Source organism: Hemiscyllium ocellatum, chromosome 3 (genome assembly GCF_020745735.1).
Source record: "Hemiscyllium ocellatum isolate sHemOce1 chromosome 3, sHemOce1.pat.X.cur, whole genome shotgun sequence".
Taxonomy (NCBI): domain Eukaryota; kingdom Metazoa; phylum Chordata; class Chondrichthyes; order Orectolobiformes; family Hemiscylliidae; genus Hemiscyllium; species Hemiscyllium ocellatum.
In genome coordinates this window covers 70,157,459-70,174,845 of record NC_083403.1, presented here as the reverse complement: position 1 = coordinate 70,174,845, position 17,387 = coordinate 70,157,459, and the positions used below count along the sequence as shown (strand labels likewise).

General features: G+C 40.6%; 1 protein-coding gene across 1 annotated transcript in view; it reads left to right on the top strand.

Annotated features, from left to right (window-relative positions):
* Nucleotides 1–17,387, top strand: part of man1a1 (mannosidase, alpha, class 1A, member 1) — a 468,823-nt gene that overhangs the window by 418,433 nt on the left and 33,003 nt on the right. The window contains exons 6-7 of the mRNA XM_060850868.1: nt 245–368; nt 4,170–4,263. Of these exons, the coding sequence (XP_060706851.1) occupies nt 245–368; nt 4,170–4,263 (218 nt within the window). The remainder of the gene's footprint in view (nt 1–244; nt 369–4,169; nt 4,264–17,387) is intronic.

The window sequence follows — 17,387 nt, the reverse complement described above, 5'->3', positions numbered from 1 at the left end:
GAAATTTGTAGACCGTACGTGGTTGTTTTAAAATGTAGATGATTACAAGCATTGCTTTTAACACTAAAACTAATTAGTTCAGTTTTACTAGACACGTTGGAAATTACACTTTATTCTTCACATATATTTTCCTGACCATTTTAATATTTGGTCCATCTACTTTGAATACTTTTGTATGTCACAGAAAATACTTGATATGTTTCTGACAACTTTACTACATTCTGCATTGAATATGCCTTTACAGTGGAATTGGTCGAAACTGGCCTTGGGCTTCTGGAGGTAGCAGTATCTTGGCTGAATTTGGCACCTTGCATCTCGAATTCATACATTTAAGTCAACTGTCTGGAAATCCAGTGTTTGCAGAAAAGGTCAGTTCCCATAGTGTAACTTTTTAAAATTTCTTACCAAAGTATGGAGTAATATGCTGAATAGTTAATGCCTAAACCTTTCTAAATGTTGAATAGTTTCAAACACCTCCTTCTACTAATGGTCTTGGAGGATTAGTATGTACTAATTTATAAAGTGGATGTCCTGCATGACTGAGTACAACCAGCCCCACCAAGCTAATGTTAATGAACTCTCAGGTGAGTTGCCCTTTTTCTCTTCTATATTTCATTTTGAAAGAGTCCAGCATTTGGCACAACCATCTTAGCACAACCAAGTTCACAAATTGGAGAGAATTGTGTAAGTGTTTTAATAATTTGAGAGTAGTACAGAACTTAAACATTGTGGAAAAAAAAGCCAAGAAGCAACACTTTGTCCAGCACTCATCAGGACCAAGACGCAAAAACACATTTGTAAAAAAGGGACACCTACTTAGACAATAAGGGAATAGGTTGAGCTAACATTGACATTGAGAAGCTTCAAGAATAGTTAGCTATCAATTTTGGTTCTCACACCTGGCAGGTACTTTATGGTCAGGGTGCTGCCAAGGGAAAGCGCAAAAATTGGCCATCTCCATGATCTTTTTGTTTCAATGAAAACTGTGAAGTGCATGTACAAATTCCTTTTGCCTACATGACATAGGATTCTGTGAATTAATGTATATAATTTCTAGTGTACACAAATGCATCACAGCACAAACTGGTTGATCTTAAAATGGATTCTGGTGTAATTCTTAGAATAGTCTGGATTATTTAACATAATGTCCATTGGCAGAATCACCCATAATTGTGGACTTACAAACACGGGCTATTTAATCACACTTGATATGGAGTGCACTGCAGATATGAAATTGGAAATGTTGTTTGTCAAGCCATTCAGGCTCTAATTTGCTTCAATCTAGGCACCTCTCACGCTTGTAAATTCCAGTGGAAATAATCCTAAACTACCTATTCCAATAAGACATTAATACCTGGAATAAATTAGTTTAATCTAATAAATCTCTCCTGAACTGTCTCCAATGCATTTACATCCATCCTTAAATAAGGAGACCAAAAGTGGACACAATATTCAACGTTTGGCCTCACCATTGCCCTGTTATAACTGAATCGTAACATCTTCACTTTTAATGAAGAATGGCCTTCCCTTTATAATGAAGGGTGGCCTTCCATTGGCTTTCCTGATTATATGTTTATTTGCATATTAATTGTTTGGAAATCATACACAAGAGCACCTAAGTGCTTCTGGATTTTGTATTTTCGTAGTCATTATCTATTTAAGCAATAGTCTACTTTTTCAGTTTCCTGCTAAAATGAACAACTTCACATTTTGCTCCATCTGCCAGAATTTTGCTGATTTACTCAATCCATCTGCAACCTCCTTATGTCTTCTTTGTGACATACTTTCCTATCTATGTTTGTTTTGGCATCAAATGTAACTACCACATCTTCATTCCCCTCATCTACATCATTGATGTCAATTGAAAAAGATTAAGATTATAATATAGAACCCCAACAGTTATCTCATCCTGTCAATCATACAAAGAGTAATGTATGCATACTCTCACATCTTTCAGAGCCAATCCTCAATCTATGTTAATTTGTTACCTCAACCATAGCTTTTTTTCTTTTCAGAATAACCTTTGATGGGGCACTTTATCAAATGTTTCCTGGTAATGCTAAGTGCAGTACATTTATTGGCTCCCATTTATCCACAGCATGTTACTCCTTCATAGATGTCTAATAAATTTCTTAACCTTCACAAAACAATGCTAATCCTCTCAATTATCTTTAGTTTCTCCTACAGCACAGCCATAACCTTCTTACTAATTGATTCTGACACCTTCTTCATAGACATCAAGCTAACAAGCCAGTAGTGTCCTGGAAACTTGTCAGCCTACAGCTCTCTCTGTTTGCTTCTTACCACGAGCCTTGTTATTGCAGTTTCACTGAATTCCTTCCTTCCTTTCCACCTCCTAATTTACACCGATTCCTAGAAAATTATTTTGTGGTATCTATAGTTTGGTCAGAAGTAAAATATTTGTTCTTTTCATCTACCACTCCCTTATTGTGTACTATCAACTTCCCATTCTCACTCTTTACAGGATCAACACTCACTTTGTGATTTTCCTTCTTCAGTATCTATAGAAACATTTGCAGTCAGTTTCCTCTCATACTCTAAATTTTTTGTCCAGATTAACCTTTCAGTTATCCTCTGCCGTTTTTTTTTTCTTCTGATAACCATCTGACCTGCCACTCATTTTGTATGGTGCAATGCTTTTTCCTTAAGTTTTCCTTAAGGTATTTTCGCTAGCTTCTTTAGCAGCTCCTTCCTTTGGAGCTTTCCTCTATGTTAGGGATATGCCTATTCTGAGTACTCTGAAATGTCCATGCTTCGACCAGTTTATATACTAAAAATATTTTACCCAAGCAGTCTTGTTGGTAAGGCAGATGAAGGGGCACAATTTTGTTTGCGGGTCAACTCATTCCTATCAGCAAAATATTCCTTACTAAAAACACAGTGTGAACATTTCCCAAATTCCCACAGTATTTACTCTTTATCTAGCGCAATCAGTCTAAGGATAATACTCACAATGATCCATGTATCTGAGCTGGGCCATTGGAGACTCCATCCTCTCCAACGTAGAGCTGGCTCTCTTCCACGAAGATGGGTCTGGGAGGTCAGGGCAAATCTTCTCCTGGGTCTTCTTGGATTGCCACAATGTTATACTGCAAGTCTTGCTGTGAGTGTTTGCTAAGAGGGTGGATTCCAGTTGTGTGTTTGCAATGTGGAGACCACGTTATGAGCAGCGAATACAGTAGGCTATATTGAGTGAATTGTAGGTAAATCGCTGCTTCAAATGGAAGACTTGTTGGAGGTTTTGGATAGTGAGGGCCTTAGAATGTTTTCTGCTCTGCATTGGGGAGATGAAAGTAAAAATCACACAGCACCAGGTTATAGTCCAACAGGTGTATTTGGAAGTACAAACATTTGGAGCACAGCCCCTTCGCCAGGGAGCTAATGGAGGAGCAGTGCTCCGAAAGCACGTACTTCCAAATAAATCTGGTGGACTGTAACCTGGTGTTGTGTGATTTTTAACTTGTCCACCTCAGTCCAATACCGGCACTTCCATGTCTTGGGGAGACGAAATGTAGACTGGACGACTGTTTTGGACAGCACCTTCGTTCTATCTGCAAGAATGACCCTGAGCTTTCAGTTGCCTGTCACTTCAACACAGCACCATGTTCCCTCGCCAGCAACTCTCTTTCTGGCTTTCTGCTGTACTTCAGGAAGTTTAGCGCAAAGTGGAAGAACAGCACCTCATTTTGCACCTGGGGATTCTGCAGCATTTTGGGACTCAATATTGAGTTCAACAATTTTAGGGCAATACAAAGAGCTCTAATTTCTTGTCTCCTTTCAACAAAGCTTAAATATAGTAAATCAGGCCACAACACAACGCCAACCTCAACTGAAAACTTTGCCTTTGAATTACACAGACAAAACATTCTTTTTGACTCATATTTTTTGTTTCACAAGTGCAAATTCTCTAATTTTATGTAAAATCAAAACAATTGTTTCAACAGTGCTTGAGGGAACAAAAAGAAGTACTGAGCTGTAATGGGAGGAGAGAGAATATTTGAAACTTATTAAAAGATAAATTAGGTTCTGGAACACTGCCTTTTAATTTTTTTTCAGTTTAATTTTCAAGTTGAATCTGTTTTTATTGTTCATAGGTAATTCTATCAATTTAGAAATGCAAAATGCAATAATTCCTTCTTTTTTGACAGATGATGAACATTCGGAAAGTTTTGAATCATTTGGATAAACCACAAGGACTGTATCCAAATTACTTGAACCCCAACAGTGGTCAGTGGGGTCAACGTAAGTACACACGTTTGAAGCTTATTTTTTTCCAAAAGCAATGGAAGTACATGTGCCTAGCCTATTTCCTCTTCTACAAGGTTTATTCACTCAGGACACTTCTTTTTAATCTTATGCTGCAATTTTATTCTATTGAACTACCAGAGGAAACTGGTCTTTCACCATTTAAAAAGATTCTTCTTTTGGATTTCCTACATGTTGCTAGCTTACTGTTATGTATTGTTCACCTGTAGATTCATTCAGGTCATGTGGCTTTGGACAATAATATTCTTCAGCTCCCCGATGTTGTCAGTATTCAATGCTTCTACTCAGGTTCAAATATTGCAGGCCTTCCGACGAATGCATTATAGTAATGATTGGCACATTTGTGTTGCGACTCTGAGAATTGATTTCCAATGCTGTCCAGTGTTCTCTGTCTTCATGAATATTCAAAACTCTGAAAAGGTGATGTCAGCAAAAATGTAGAATCAATCAATACTACATAAAAACAGCATGGTCATCTTCCTCACTGATGGCAGTGTAAAGCAAAGTACTGTCAGAACAGTCATGTTAAAAACTCTTCCAAAGTCACTGGATGATCAAGAAGTTGCTTTATGCTGAGCTCCTCCTACCACTTATCCTGATCTTTAATTCTTGAAGCAATCTGTCACTGCAGAACAAATTACAATATTAGTGTCAGGCCATTCTTTTGACTCGTGCATCAACTGTTACTTCAGTAGGTTATGAACAGCCTTCGATTGTCACATGACCCCAGTTAAAGCCCACAGAGCACCATTTAGAACAAGAAGTGGACCTCATCTTTGAAGACATCCCAGTTCTTTGCTCAGAACAATACTTGTTCTCAAAGGTATACTTTCAACAATAACAAATGTACTTTTTTATAGTGCCTTTAGTGTAGCAAAATATTGCAGATGAGATATTGGGGCGCAAGTACTTCTGCATTAGTCAGGATATTTAGTCATGGATGAAAAATTGTCTGCTTTGGTATAATAAATTTACACATTCATTGAACAAAATTGCTGATCTTTTCTAGATTCTTGCTGTTTTAGCTATAGTTCATTTACAGTACACAAGACACAAGTTCAGTTGTATCCTTTTTTGTAATCTTCCTCCTCCTTTATCTGCTCCCACTTCTGCCTTAAAGTTTCTAATTACATGTCTGCTTTTATGTTGGCATGGTTCAACTGATGCTACTTTCCCTTTGAAAGAGCTGAGGTTTTGTACAAGCTGAGTTTTTCATGTCCTCAGAACTTAGGGTGAAATGGTGAGGAAACCATATGTTTGCATGACTTCTGTATAGTAGCAGACATTTTAAAACTAGGCAAAAAAAAAGTGAGACTCTTCAAATATAGTCCTTTGCATTTGTACTTCAAATGAGTGCGTTTGAAAGGAAGTACTAAATGTAGGTAATCTAACGCGGAGTGTTTTAAAAAAAAATGTATTTGTGCATTTTATTCGGCAATTATGGTGTTTTATTTGGTGATTGATTATGTTTCTGGTTGAGCTGAATTTCATGAGTGGAGAGGCTTTCTTAAAATTCTAGTTCAGTGCGTCGTGTCCTGATTTCTATAAAATGAATTGATAAACAGTATTTCATGTCTAAAATGTTAGAACTAATTTGCAAGCCCACCAAATCTTTAGAATTTTGTTTTAAATCATCTCTTTGGACTGTGACCTTGGAAGAAGAACTAGTTATAAATTAATTGCAGGATGACTTAGCATTATTCAGACATTGTGCCAGCAAAGCAATTCTATAACTAGAATGATTTGTTGCTTTAAGGTCAATGTTTTCTCATTTAACATAAAACCTGTCCTGCTCAATTAATAAAATTTATCCTTCCTCCTTGTTTGCTCCCATGTTGAAGTTTTATGTCCAAGTGCAGCTATAGTGGTCTTAAAACCCTCCAGGACCACTTGCAGGCAATGTACCCCACCCCAAAAATGTTATCCTTTTCCCTCTTGGTTTCATTAATGGTTTCATTAAACCTAATTTCTATCTTATATTGAGACATGATAGTGGTTACAGGACATTTCACTGCTAGGTCACAGTCAGGAGGTGTCATTCTCTCTCTGGTCTTCACCTTCACCTATTCACTCACAATGGTGAAGTCCTGCCTTCACATTGAGAATACCCTCCAAAATGTTGTGTGACACCATCACCATGCTAAATTGGATAGACTTCGAACAGGCCTAGCAACTCAAGACTGGGCATCCATGAGGTGCTGTGGACTATCAACAGCAGCAGAATTGTACTCCAACACAATCTCTAACCTCATGGCCCGGCATCTCCCCCACTCAACCATTACCATCAAATCAGGAGATCGACCCAGGTTCAGTGGAGAGTGCAAGAGAGCATGCCAGGATCAGTACCAGACATACCAGAAGATGATGTGTCAACCTAGTGAAGCCACCAAACAGGATTACTTGCATACCAAATACCATTAATAGCAAGTGATCAACAGAGTTAAGCAATCCCACAACTGACTGATCAGATCTAAGCTCTGCAGTCCTGCCACTTCCAGTCATGAATAGTGGTGACAATTAAAAAGCTCACTGGAGGAGAAGGCTCTACGAATATCCCCATCATCAATTACGCAAGTGCCTAGCACATCAGTGCAAAAGAGAAGGCTGAAGCTTTTGCAGCAGTCGTGTATCAGAAGTGTCGAGCGGATGATCCATCTCAGCCTCCTCACCTGGTCCCCAGTATTACAGATACCAGTCTTCAGCCAATTCGATTCACTCCATGTGATATCAAGAAACGGTCGGTGATACTGAATACTGCAAAGGCTAGGGGCCCTGACAGCGCTCCAGCAATAGTACCGAAGATATGCGCTCCAGAACTTGCTGCTCCCCTAGCCAAGCTGTTCCCACACAGTTACAACATTGGTATCTAACTGACAATGTGGAAATTGCCCCAGCATGTCCTGTAGATAAAAAGCAGGACAAATCTAACCAGGCCAATTATCAGCCCATCAGTCTACTATCGATCATCAGTAAAGTGATGGATGTTGTCATCAACAGTCCTACCAACCTGCTCAGCAATAAACTGCTCAGTGACGCCCAGTTTTGATTCTGCCAGGGCCACTCAGATCCTGACCTCGTTACTAACTTGGTTCAAACATGGTCAAAAGAGCTGAATTCCAGAGGTTAGGTGAGAGTGACAGCCCTTGACTTCAATGATGCATTCAACCAAGTGTGGAATCGAGGAACCCTGGCAAAACTGAAATCAATGGGTATTCGGGGCAAACTGTCCGCTGGTTGACGTTATACCTGGCACATCTTGTGGCTATTGGAGTTCAGCTCAGCTCCAGGACATCTCTGCAGGAGTTCCTCAGGGTAGTGTCCTAGGCCCAACCACCTTCAGCTGTTCCATCAATAACATTCCCGCCATCATTAGGTCGGTAGTGGAGAAGTTTGCTGATTACTGCAGAATGTTCAGCACCATTCACAACACCTCAGACACCGAAACAGTCCATGTTCAATTGCAACAAGATCTGGACAACAGCATGGGCTGACAAATGGCAAGTAACAATGACCAGCACAATAAGAGATGATCTAATCACAGCCCCTTGACATTCAACGGTGTCACCATCACTGAATAACCCACTATCAACATACTGGGGTTTATAATTGATCAGAAACTCACTGGACTCACCACATAAACACAGTGGCTACAAGAGCAGGTCAGAGGCTGGAGCACTGCGACGAGAACTCACCTCCTGATTCCTCAAAATCTGTCCATCATCTACATGGCACAAGTCAGGTGTGTGATGAAATACTCCCCACTTGCCTGGATGAATGCAGTTCCAACAATACTCAAGACTTTTGACACCATCCAAGACAAAGCAGCCAACTCGATTGGCACTGCATCCACAAGTTGTGTAGGTAACTGGTAGGCAGTCAATGCAGACAGTCAAAACATATAATATTTTGTAAATTCACTTTGGATATAAAATTAGTCTGAGTCAAAATTGAGATACAGACAGACTCTGACCTCACACCTTTAATACATGGTCTGAGTTGTCACCATTTTTTAATAAAACCTTAACTTGAGAATGTGACTTAAAAGAAGTCCTGGGGTTTACATATTAATGAACCGAAACCTGTAACCCATTCTAAAAGATGAAAGACTTAACAACAAATAAGCTTTGTTAAATATATCATTTTACTTGCAAGACACTGTAAACTTTTGCCATAAATTATGTGTCTTGTGCTCTTCCTGCTTCACAACCACCTCAAGAAGGAGTGGCACTCCGAAAGCTGGTGCTTCCAAATAAACCTGTTGGACTATAACCTGGTGTTGTGTGATTTTTAACTTTGTTTAGTAGAGCATACAGAACATTACTTTAGCTCACTGCTGCCTGTGACTTGACGTCTACCTGTAGGCCTTTCACCAGCCCACCTGCCATTGCTCTCCTCAGTTTTTCCAGGGTCACCTTGCCCTGAGTTGTCATCCAGTGTCACACTCAGAACAAAAATTTGACATCCAAGCAGTTTTTAAAAGTTCACATTCACCTGAATATGTGTGGAAGAGGAAAATACCACAAGACACCACACTATAAGGGACAGAAAGCAAAATGACAGGCACTGAGGCAGGTTCAGATGGAGATCCCACACCTGAACACTAACACAGGGTTCGCAATATCTCAGAGGACTTTGCAATAAATGAATAACTTCTGGTGTACAGTTCACGGCAGTCAGTTGCACACAGCTGGTCTCAATAAACAGTGAGTGAGATGAATAATTGGCTAGGTTTTGGTTTAGTTTTGGTTATGTTAATGAGAAGGGGATATTGTTCAGTGTGACACAAGATCTCCCTATTCGTTGACTAGCGTATTTGATGTACATTGGATAGTGTCTCATTCAAAAGTTTGCACTTCCAACAACGTAGGGAAAAATAACACAGATTACAGTGACCACATAAAAAATGATAATGCTCAAGAATTATTAGCAGGCAGTGGTCTCATCAAGAGCTTTAGCTAATAGCCCTAAATCACTATGGGTCCTGAGGTTATCTAACATCCAAGGAGCAGGAGAATTGACGTTTTGGGCAAAAGCCCTTCTTATGCCCAAAACATTGATTCTCCTGCTCCTTGGATGCTGCCTCACCTGCTGCGCTTTTCCAGCAACACATTTTTCAGCTCTGATCTGCAGTCCTCGCTTTCTCCTGAGGTTATCTAAGCCCATTATTCAGATCAGTATATATTTGTTACTCTGCATGCGATATTGCTCAACAATATTTTAACCTTTGCTTTTGTTATCCTTATTTTTGAAAGGGTTCAATGTTTACAGTCTTTGACTGTGCATTACTATTCCCAGAAAATTAATGTTGAGTGAAAAATTACTTTGAAATCCTGCCTTTCTGTAGGTATTGCAAAATGAAATGTCAGTATTGATTTTGGCATATCTCAGTCATTTCTAGTCTGTTTTGAGATTGAATAACATTCAAAATCAATAAAATGATTCCACAGTAGTGATTTGAGTGCAATAATGGAAGCAGGTGTCTGTATCCTTATCTGAAAGCTTACACCATGCTGGACTTTCACCGAGAATAATCTTAGTTTCTTCTTGTATCTCTATTTGAACCTGTCCCACTGTCTGTCATTTTGTTATTCTTGTGCAATACTTTTTGTACCTTTTATCTGCTCTCCCTGTTGCAATGACCCTGCAAAATTCTCCAGTATCTAAATCCAACCATTGTAGAGGCGAAGTAGATCATTAGACTAGAAAACTTAAACATAAGTATTCAAAGGAAAACTATAGACCAAGGCAGGAATCTCCTTCCTTGCGAATTTTTGCACAAAAGTTAATTCACTCAGTGGAAACAAAAAGATTGATACATTTTACAATATAGAAACAGATGCTTGAGATCTATGCATCATGTGCAGAGAGCTAAACAATCTTCAAGTGAACAGATAAGATCAAAGCTCTGCTGCTTTCTGAGCACCCAACATCGCCGATAGCAATCTTCAAGCATTCAATCCACTCGAACCATTGAAAGCCCTGAAAACTGCAAAGTATATGGCTCTGATGACATTACAGAAATAGTATTGAAGACTTGAGCCATAGAACTAACAGCATCTCTAGCCAACCTGTCCCAGTATAGCTACAACAGTGGCACCTACCCAGCAGCATCGAACATTGGCCAGATACATCCTACTGACACACAACAGGCCAAATCCTTCCTAGCCAATTATTGACACATCAGCGACTTCACAATAATCAGCACAGTAATATCCTGATCATTGATACTCAGTTTGTGTTTGACCAAGCCCTATTGGTTCCTGATTTCATTACAACCTTGATAATTCATAAACAAAGTAATTAAACTCAAAGTTTGAAATATGACTGCCCTTGACATCAGGACAGCATTTGACAAGTGTGGTATAATGGAGCAGTCAAAAACTTTAGTCAATAGGAATTGGAAAAACTGTCCAATGTGATGCTGGAAATGCACAGCAGGTCAGGCAGCTTCCGAGGAGCAGGAAAATCGATGTTTGTGGCATAAGCCCTTCATCAAGCCCCTGATGAAAGGCTTATGCCCGAAATGTCTATTCTCCTGCTTCTCAGATGCCTCCTGACCTGCTGTGCTTTTCCAGCACCACATTCTAATCTGATCTCCAGCATCTGCATTCCTCACTTTCTCCCATTGTTTGGAATGATACTTAACATAGAAACGTAGAAGATAGGAGCAGGATGAGGTCATTCAGCCTTTCGAATGCTTTGCCATTCATCATTATCATGACTGACCATTCCTGATGAACGGCTTTTGCCCGAAATGTCAATTTTCCTGTTTGGATGTTGCTTGTCCGGATGTGGAAGGATTAGACTTCCACATCCAACAGAAATTTACCTGTACCTCCACAAATGTCATCTACTGTATCCATTGCACCCGGATTGGTCTCCTCTACGTCAGGGAGACCAGACACCAATTTGTGGATTGTTTCAGAGAACATCTCTGGGATACCCGCACCAACCAACCAACCCCACTGTCCGGTGGCTGAACACTTCAACACCCCCTCCCACTCCACCAAGGGCATGCAGGTCAAGGGCCTCCTGCATCACCAAACCCTCACCACCTGTCACCTCTAGGAAGGACACCTCATCTTCCACCTTGGGATCCTGCAACCGCATGGTATCAATGTGGATTTCACCAGTTTCCTCATTTCCCCTCACCCCACCTTATCCCAGTCCCAAGCTTCCAAATCAGCATAGCCCTCTTGACCTGTCCATTGTCTTTCCCAATTATCTGCTCCACCCTCCTCTCCGATCTATCACCTTCCCCCCCCCCCCCCCCCCCCAACCTTCACCTACGTATTGCATTTCCAGCTACCTTCCCCCTCCCCCCCTTCCCATTTATCTCTCAGCACCCCGGCCCACAAGCTTCATTCCTGATGAAGTGCTTATGCCTGAAACATTCTGCACATTCTCCTCATTGGATGCTGCCTGAACTGCTGTTGCTTACACTCTCAACTCTGAACTCCAGCATCTGTAGTCCTCACTTTCTCCATATTTTCTCATCAGCCTATTCAAAGGTACATCTCTGAAGCTGGTGGGACTTGTAGCCAGGACTTCTGCCTCAGAGGTAGGTGCACTACCACTGTGCCACAAATCTTCCTTCCTTTCATCAGGGTAGTGTCCAAAGTCCAACCATCTTCAACTGTTTCCTTAGTGATCTTTCCACCATCCGAAAGTCACAAGTTTGGGATGATCACTGATGATTGTGAATATTGTGCAACATTCTGCATCCTTTCCAAATTGGATACTGAAGCACTCCATAGCAGTACGTGGACAACATTCGGGTTTGATCAAATAAGTGGCAAGTAACAACGCCAATGTATAAGTGCCATTTAATGACAATCTCCAGCAAGAATGAATCTATTCCTCTCCCTTCAGAATTCAATGGCATTACTGAATCCCTCGTTATCAACATCTTGGTGGATTCTGTTTCTTTTGACCAGAAACTGAATTGGACCAGCTAAACTGTAACAGGCATAGGTCGTGAACTCGAACCTAACTCCTCAATGCTAGACAGTCATATACAAGGCACCAGACAGAATTATAATAAGAGCTTTTTCCACTTGTCTGGTTGAAGTCAGCTACAACACAATTACGATGTTATCCAGATTACAACCAGCACGCTTGGTTTACATGGCATCCACCAACTAAAAGATTCACTCCCTCCATCACTGATGCACAGTGGTGCCAGTATGTAAAAATATAAAATTTTGCTGCAGCAACTCACCAAGATTATTTTGACGATGCCTTCTAAACCCATGACCCATATCACCTAACAAGGTATTAGCTGCAAGATCCCCTCCAAGTTTCACACTATCCTAACTTGAAACTACATCACTATGTGGTACCTGCACCATATTGCTAGGGGTATTATTGACCAGGCATCTCCCCTCATCGATAACAATTAGTAGTGAACAACTCCCACATTCCATGAAAGAATAAAAACAATGAACTCCCTCCCACCCAACTTCACATTATCCTATCTGCAATTGTTCCTTTTTCTGTTTATCTCACTACTACTTAATTACTAATGCCGATCGGTTCGACTGCTGCTTGCTGTGACAAGTTGTACATTATTTCCATTCGAAACCGTTTTTTCACTTTTTCTGGTGGTTTTGTTGGTATGTTATATTTTTAAATGGAAGGCAAAGTCAGAAAGTTATTTAGGATGAAAGCAAAGTTATTTTTATAAAACAAAAATGCAAGATTAGCATTAAACTATATAGTTCATGCAAAGCACATTTTCTTCACTCTCAAAGGTAAGATTTTGTAGGGCAAGTCCAGAGCTTGAATTAACTAATGCAAAGTTAAATGGGACTCCATTTCACGTGGTGCTCATCCACTTGGGTGCTGTCTGCTTTATAGCACAAGATTAAACGTAGAATGTATCTTCTTGACTGGTGACATACAACATTCAGGAACAGATTATAAGAATTGATGAATGAATAGCACTAGGAAGCATGGGGAATAAATGGCCTGTTCCTATTTTGGAATATTTGTTTATTTCTAAGTATTGGTCTAGTTGAGTGAATATGTCTAAAACTCCACTGGTTTAGGGATGTGAATTTGTTCATGTGAGATTGGCAGGGTGTTGAATGACTTAAGATTAGAGTGCTGCTGGAAAAGCACAGCAGGTCAGGCAGCATCCGGGGAGCAGGAAAATCGACGTTTCGGCAAAAGCCCTTCAACAGGAATGAGGCTGGGAGCCTCCGGGGTGGAGAGATAAATAGGAGGGGTTGGGCCTGGGAGAAGGTAGCTGGGAGTGCAATAGGTGGATGGAGGTGGGGGTAAAGGTGATAGGTTGGAGAGAAAGGTGGAGCAGATAGGTGGGAAGGGAGATTGACAAGTGGGGCAGGTCATGAGGATGATGCTGAGCTGGAAGGTTGGAACTGGGGTAAGGTGGGGGAAGGGAAAATGAGGAAACTGGTGAAGTTCATATTGATGCCTTGGGGTTGAAGTGTTCCGAAGCGGAAAATGAGGCGTTCTTCCTCCAGGCGTCGGGTGGTGAGGGAGCGGCGATGGAGGAGGCCCATGACCTGAATGTCCTCGGCAGAGTGGGAGGGGGAGTTGAAATGTTCAGCCACAGGGCAGTGGGGTTGATTGGTGCGAGTGTGCTGGAGATGTTCTCTAAAGTGCTCTGCAAGAAGGTGTCAAGTCTCCCTAATGTAGAGTAGACGGCATTGGGAGCAACGGATGCAATAAATGACATTTGTGGAAATGCAGGTGAAACTTTGGATGTGGAAGGCTCCTTTTGTGCCTTGGGTGGAGGTGAGGGAGGTGGTGTGGGTGCAGGTTTTGCAATTCCTATGGTGGCAGGGGAAGGTGCCAGGATGGGAGGGTGAGTTGTTGGGGGGTGTGGACCTGACCAGGTAGTCATGGAGGGAAGTCTTTGCGAAAAGTGGAAAGGGATAGGGAGGGAAATATATCCCTTGTGGTGGGGTCCATTTGTAGGTGCCGATGATGAGATTTATGCGGAGGTTGGTGGGATGGAAGCTGAGGACCAGGGTGGTTCTGTCCTTGTTTTGGTTGGAGAAGTGGGATTCAAGAGCGGAGGTGCGGGACGTGGTTGAGATGCTTTGGAGAGCATCTTCAACCATGTTGGAGGGGAAGTTATGCTCTTTAAAGAAGGAGGCCATCTGGTGTATTCTATGGTGGAACTAGTCCTCCTGGGAGCAGATGCGGCGGATGCAGAGGAATTGGGAATACGGGATAGCATTTTTGCAGGAGGTAGGGTGGAAGAAGGTGTAATCCAGGTAGCTGTTGGAGTCTGTTGTTTTGTAGAAAATGTCAGTGTTGAGTCAGTCATCGTTGATGTAGATAGAGACCTGTCCCACCTGTCAATTTTCCTTCCCACCTATCCACTCCACCCCCCTCTCCGACCTATCACCTTTACCCCCACCTCCAACCACCTATTGCACTCTCAAGCTACCTTCCTCCCCACCCCACGCCCTTCCCATTTATCTCTCCACCCCTGAAGCTCACAGCCTCAATCATGATGAAGGGCTTTTGCCCGAAACATCGATTTTCCTTCTCCAACACTGCCCAACCTGCTGTGCTTTTCCAGCACCACTCTAATCTTGAATCTAACCTCCAGGATCTGCTGTACCCACTTCTGCCCTGTTGAATGACTTAAACCTAGTTTTCTCTCCTGCATGCCTGGGATTGTGATTTTTGTGATCGACCATTGTAAATTTTGGTGAGTTATCACTATTCAAACAGCACTTGCCCTTTGTTCTTTACTGAAGAACGTTTAGTTTTCTGTATGGCTTAGAATGTCAATCTTTGAATGGTATTTTCTGTTGGCAGGCTGCAACATGTACGTGTTTCAGAACTTTGTGGGGTTTTTTTTTCCATTTAATCTGATATGTAATTACATGGAAATTACATGATTAGCATTTCAAGACCATTTTGTCATTAAGTATCATAACCATTTTGAAATATCTAATAATATTTCATCCATGGAATTCGTAACATAAACGAGTATGCTTATTTAAATTGATTATTTTTCCCTTCCCCTTACTACTGAAAGAATTGGAATTAATTTTGGCTGCTGTGAAAGCATTTGCTTTTCAAAAAGCAGTATGAATTTGAAATAATTCCTTCCTGAACTATCAGTTTTTATGTCTCATTGTTGAACCCTAATTTAGTAAAGAATTTCTGGCACATTGCCAATTTTTGTGTGAATTCATTTAACTTGACTAATCTGACAGTAGAGTGACAGTGAATTGCTTCAGAAATGTGCCTGTAGAATTTTGTCTGCTGCAATAATGCATATAATAACACAGGATATTATTGATGAGTGTCCTTGAAGATTAATGTGCAGTTACTTGTTACAATTGCAAATGTCAAAGGTTTCCATGGTAATCTTGGAAACTTCAAAGATCCAGCTTCCTTTATGCTTTCATTGTTAAAGTCTATTTTCTTTTAGAATGCATGACTCAAGATTGCCACCTACACTTGGAAACTGGTAACTTATTGAGTAATTTAAATATGTCTCCGTAATTTTGCAATTGATACTTACTCTAATTTTTCTTCACTGTATGCAACCTTTTGCACGGTGCTGTCCCTGTAAGATTGCCATGCAGCAGCCCCTGTGCACATGTTCAGAGGAACATTGGTCATGCAGGGCCTCGTTGCTTCATTGTGTGGTACATTGCAGATTAGTGCAGGATCCTTTAGAGGATATGCTTTCTTTTCTGATTTCCTTTGCTTTATTAACCATTAATCATTCTTAGTTGATATTCTTGCCCTCAAACATTGTTTAGTTATAGATGAGATCACATCTTTGACCTAGTCCTCATTTAAATTATTGTAGGATTGGGTGATGAAATAGATTACCCCTTTCAGAACCTTTAATCTAGGCCAAATGTAAGGATCACTATTAGCACCCACTACAGTTATTTGTTCCATTTGTTCCTTCGTTATGCTTAGTGGTGTAGGCTGAAATCAAGAACCAATTATATTATGCATTTGTAATGATGTAAATTAAGTCTGAGCATAATGATTCATTACTGCCAATTGTCTTTTTTATATATTTCCCATTATCATCACTAAATTTAAGCATTTACTAATGTAGTTATTGCTTTTAATTTCTAATTGACTTGTGAAAAAAAAATCACACATTATTCATACAGAATATTGGCCCAAATCTTTCTGTTGTGATGTAAGTTGGGAGATGCATCTCAGGACTTTGCAGAATTCCTAACACACACATACTCATTGTAATTGCCTCAGATTCTTAAACTTCCGATGAGGTGATCTGTCGTGCCTTGGAAAGTGCTTGAAAATCTCTGACCTAGAGTGTTGGGTGCAGAGTTAAGCCAGATATGCAGGACTTAGTTGGATGCTTATCCTGGAATGTTACAATAATATCTGGTGTAATCCTGTGATCAACCAGTTTGATCTAAATAAGCAGCACGCTTAATAATCTAATGACTTCGCTGACCCAACTGCATCCCTCTGACTACCCACCTATGCCCCTAAACACCTAACTGTCCAAGTTCCCACCAAACCATATCAAATTACCAAAATAAAAGCAAAGTGCTCTGAGTGATACAGATGTGAAATTAAAAAACAAAGTTTGAAAAAGACACATTGGACTGGTAAATTAAACTGTAACTCTGTTTCTCTATCCATAGAGGTTGCCAACTCTACTGAGAGACACCAGCCTTTATGGTTTGATACGCACTGTACCCCTAGGTCCCATAAGACTTAGCCACCCCTGCCACTTGATCTGAATACCCACTTATCATACTTGCAGTCACGTACACATTGATAGACCTGGTCCTTTAAAAGTATATGTAAATATATATTTAGGTAAATGAGTTGTATCCACCTTTCTCCTACCAAATACTTTCTTTGGGCATTACTGCACTGATGCTTTACCCAGGACTGGAAGTTTTGGCTGAAAAGCTGTAAAAGATTCGAGTCACAGAAATCTTTACAATGGCCTCAATGCATTCACCATCATTGCTGACAATATGATGTAGACCTCTACTCACTTTAAATTCCAGTTTTGTCCAAATTCTGATGCAGTGCTGAATGAGTCTTGACCTTTGCCCTATCCAACAAGTGTAAGTCTATTCCTGTCTTGTTGAATAAACGCA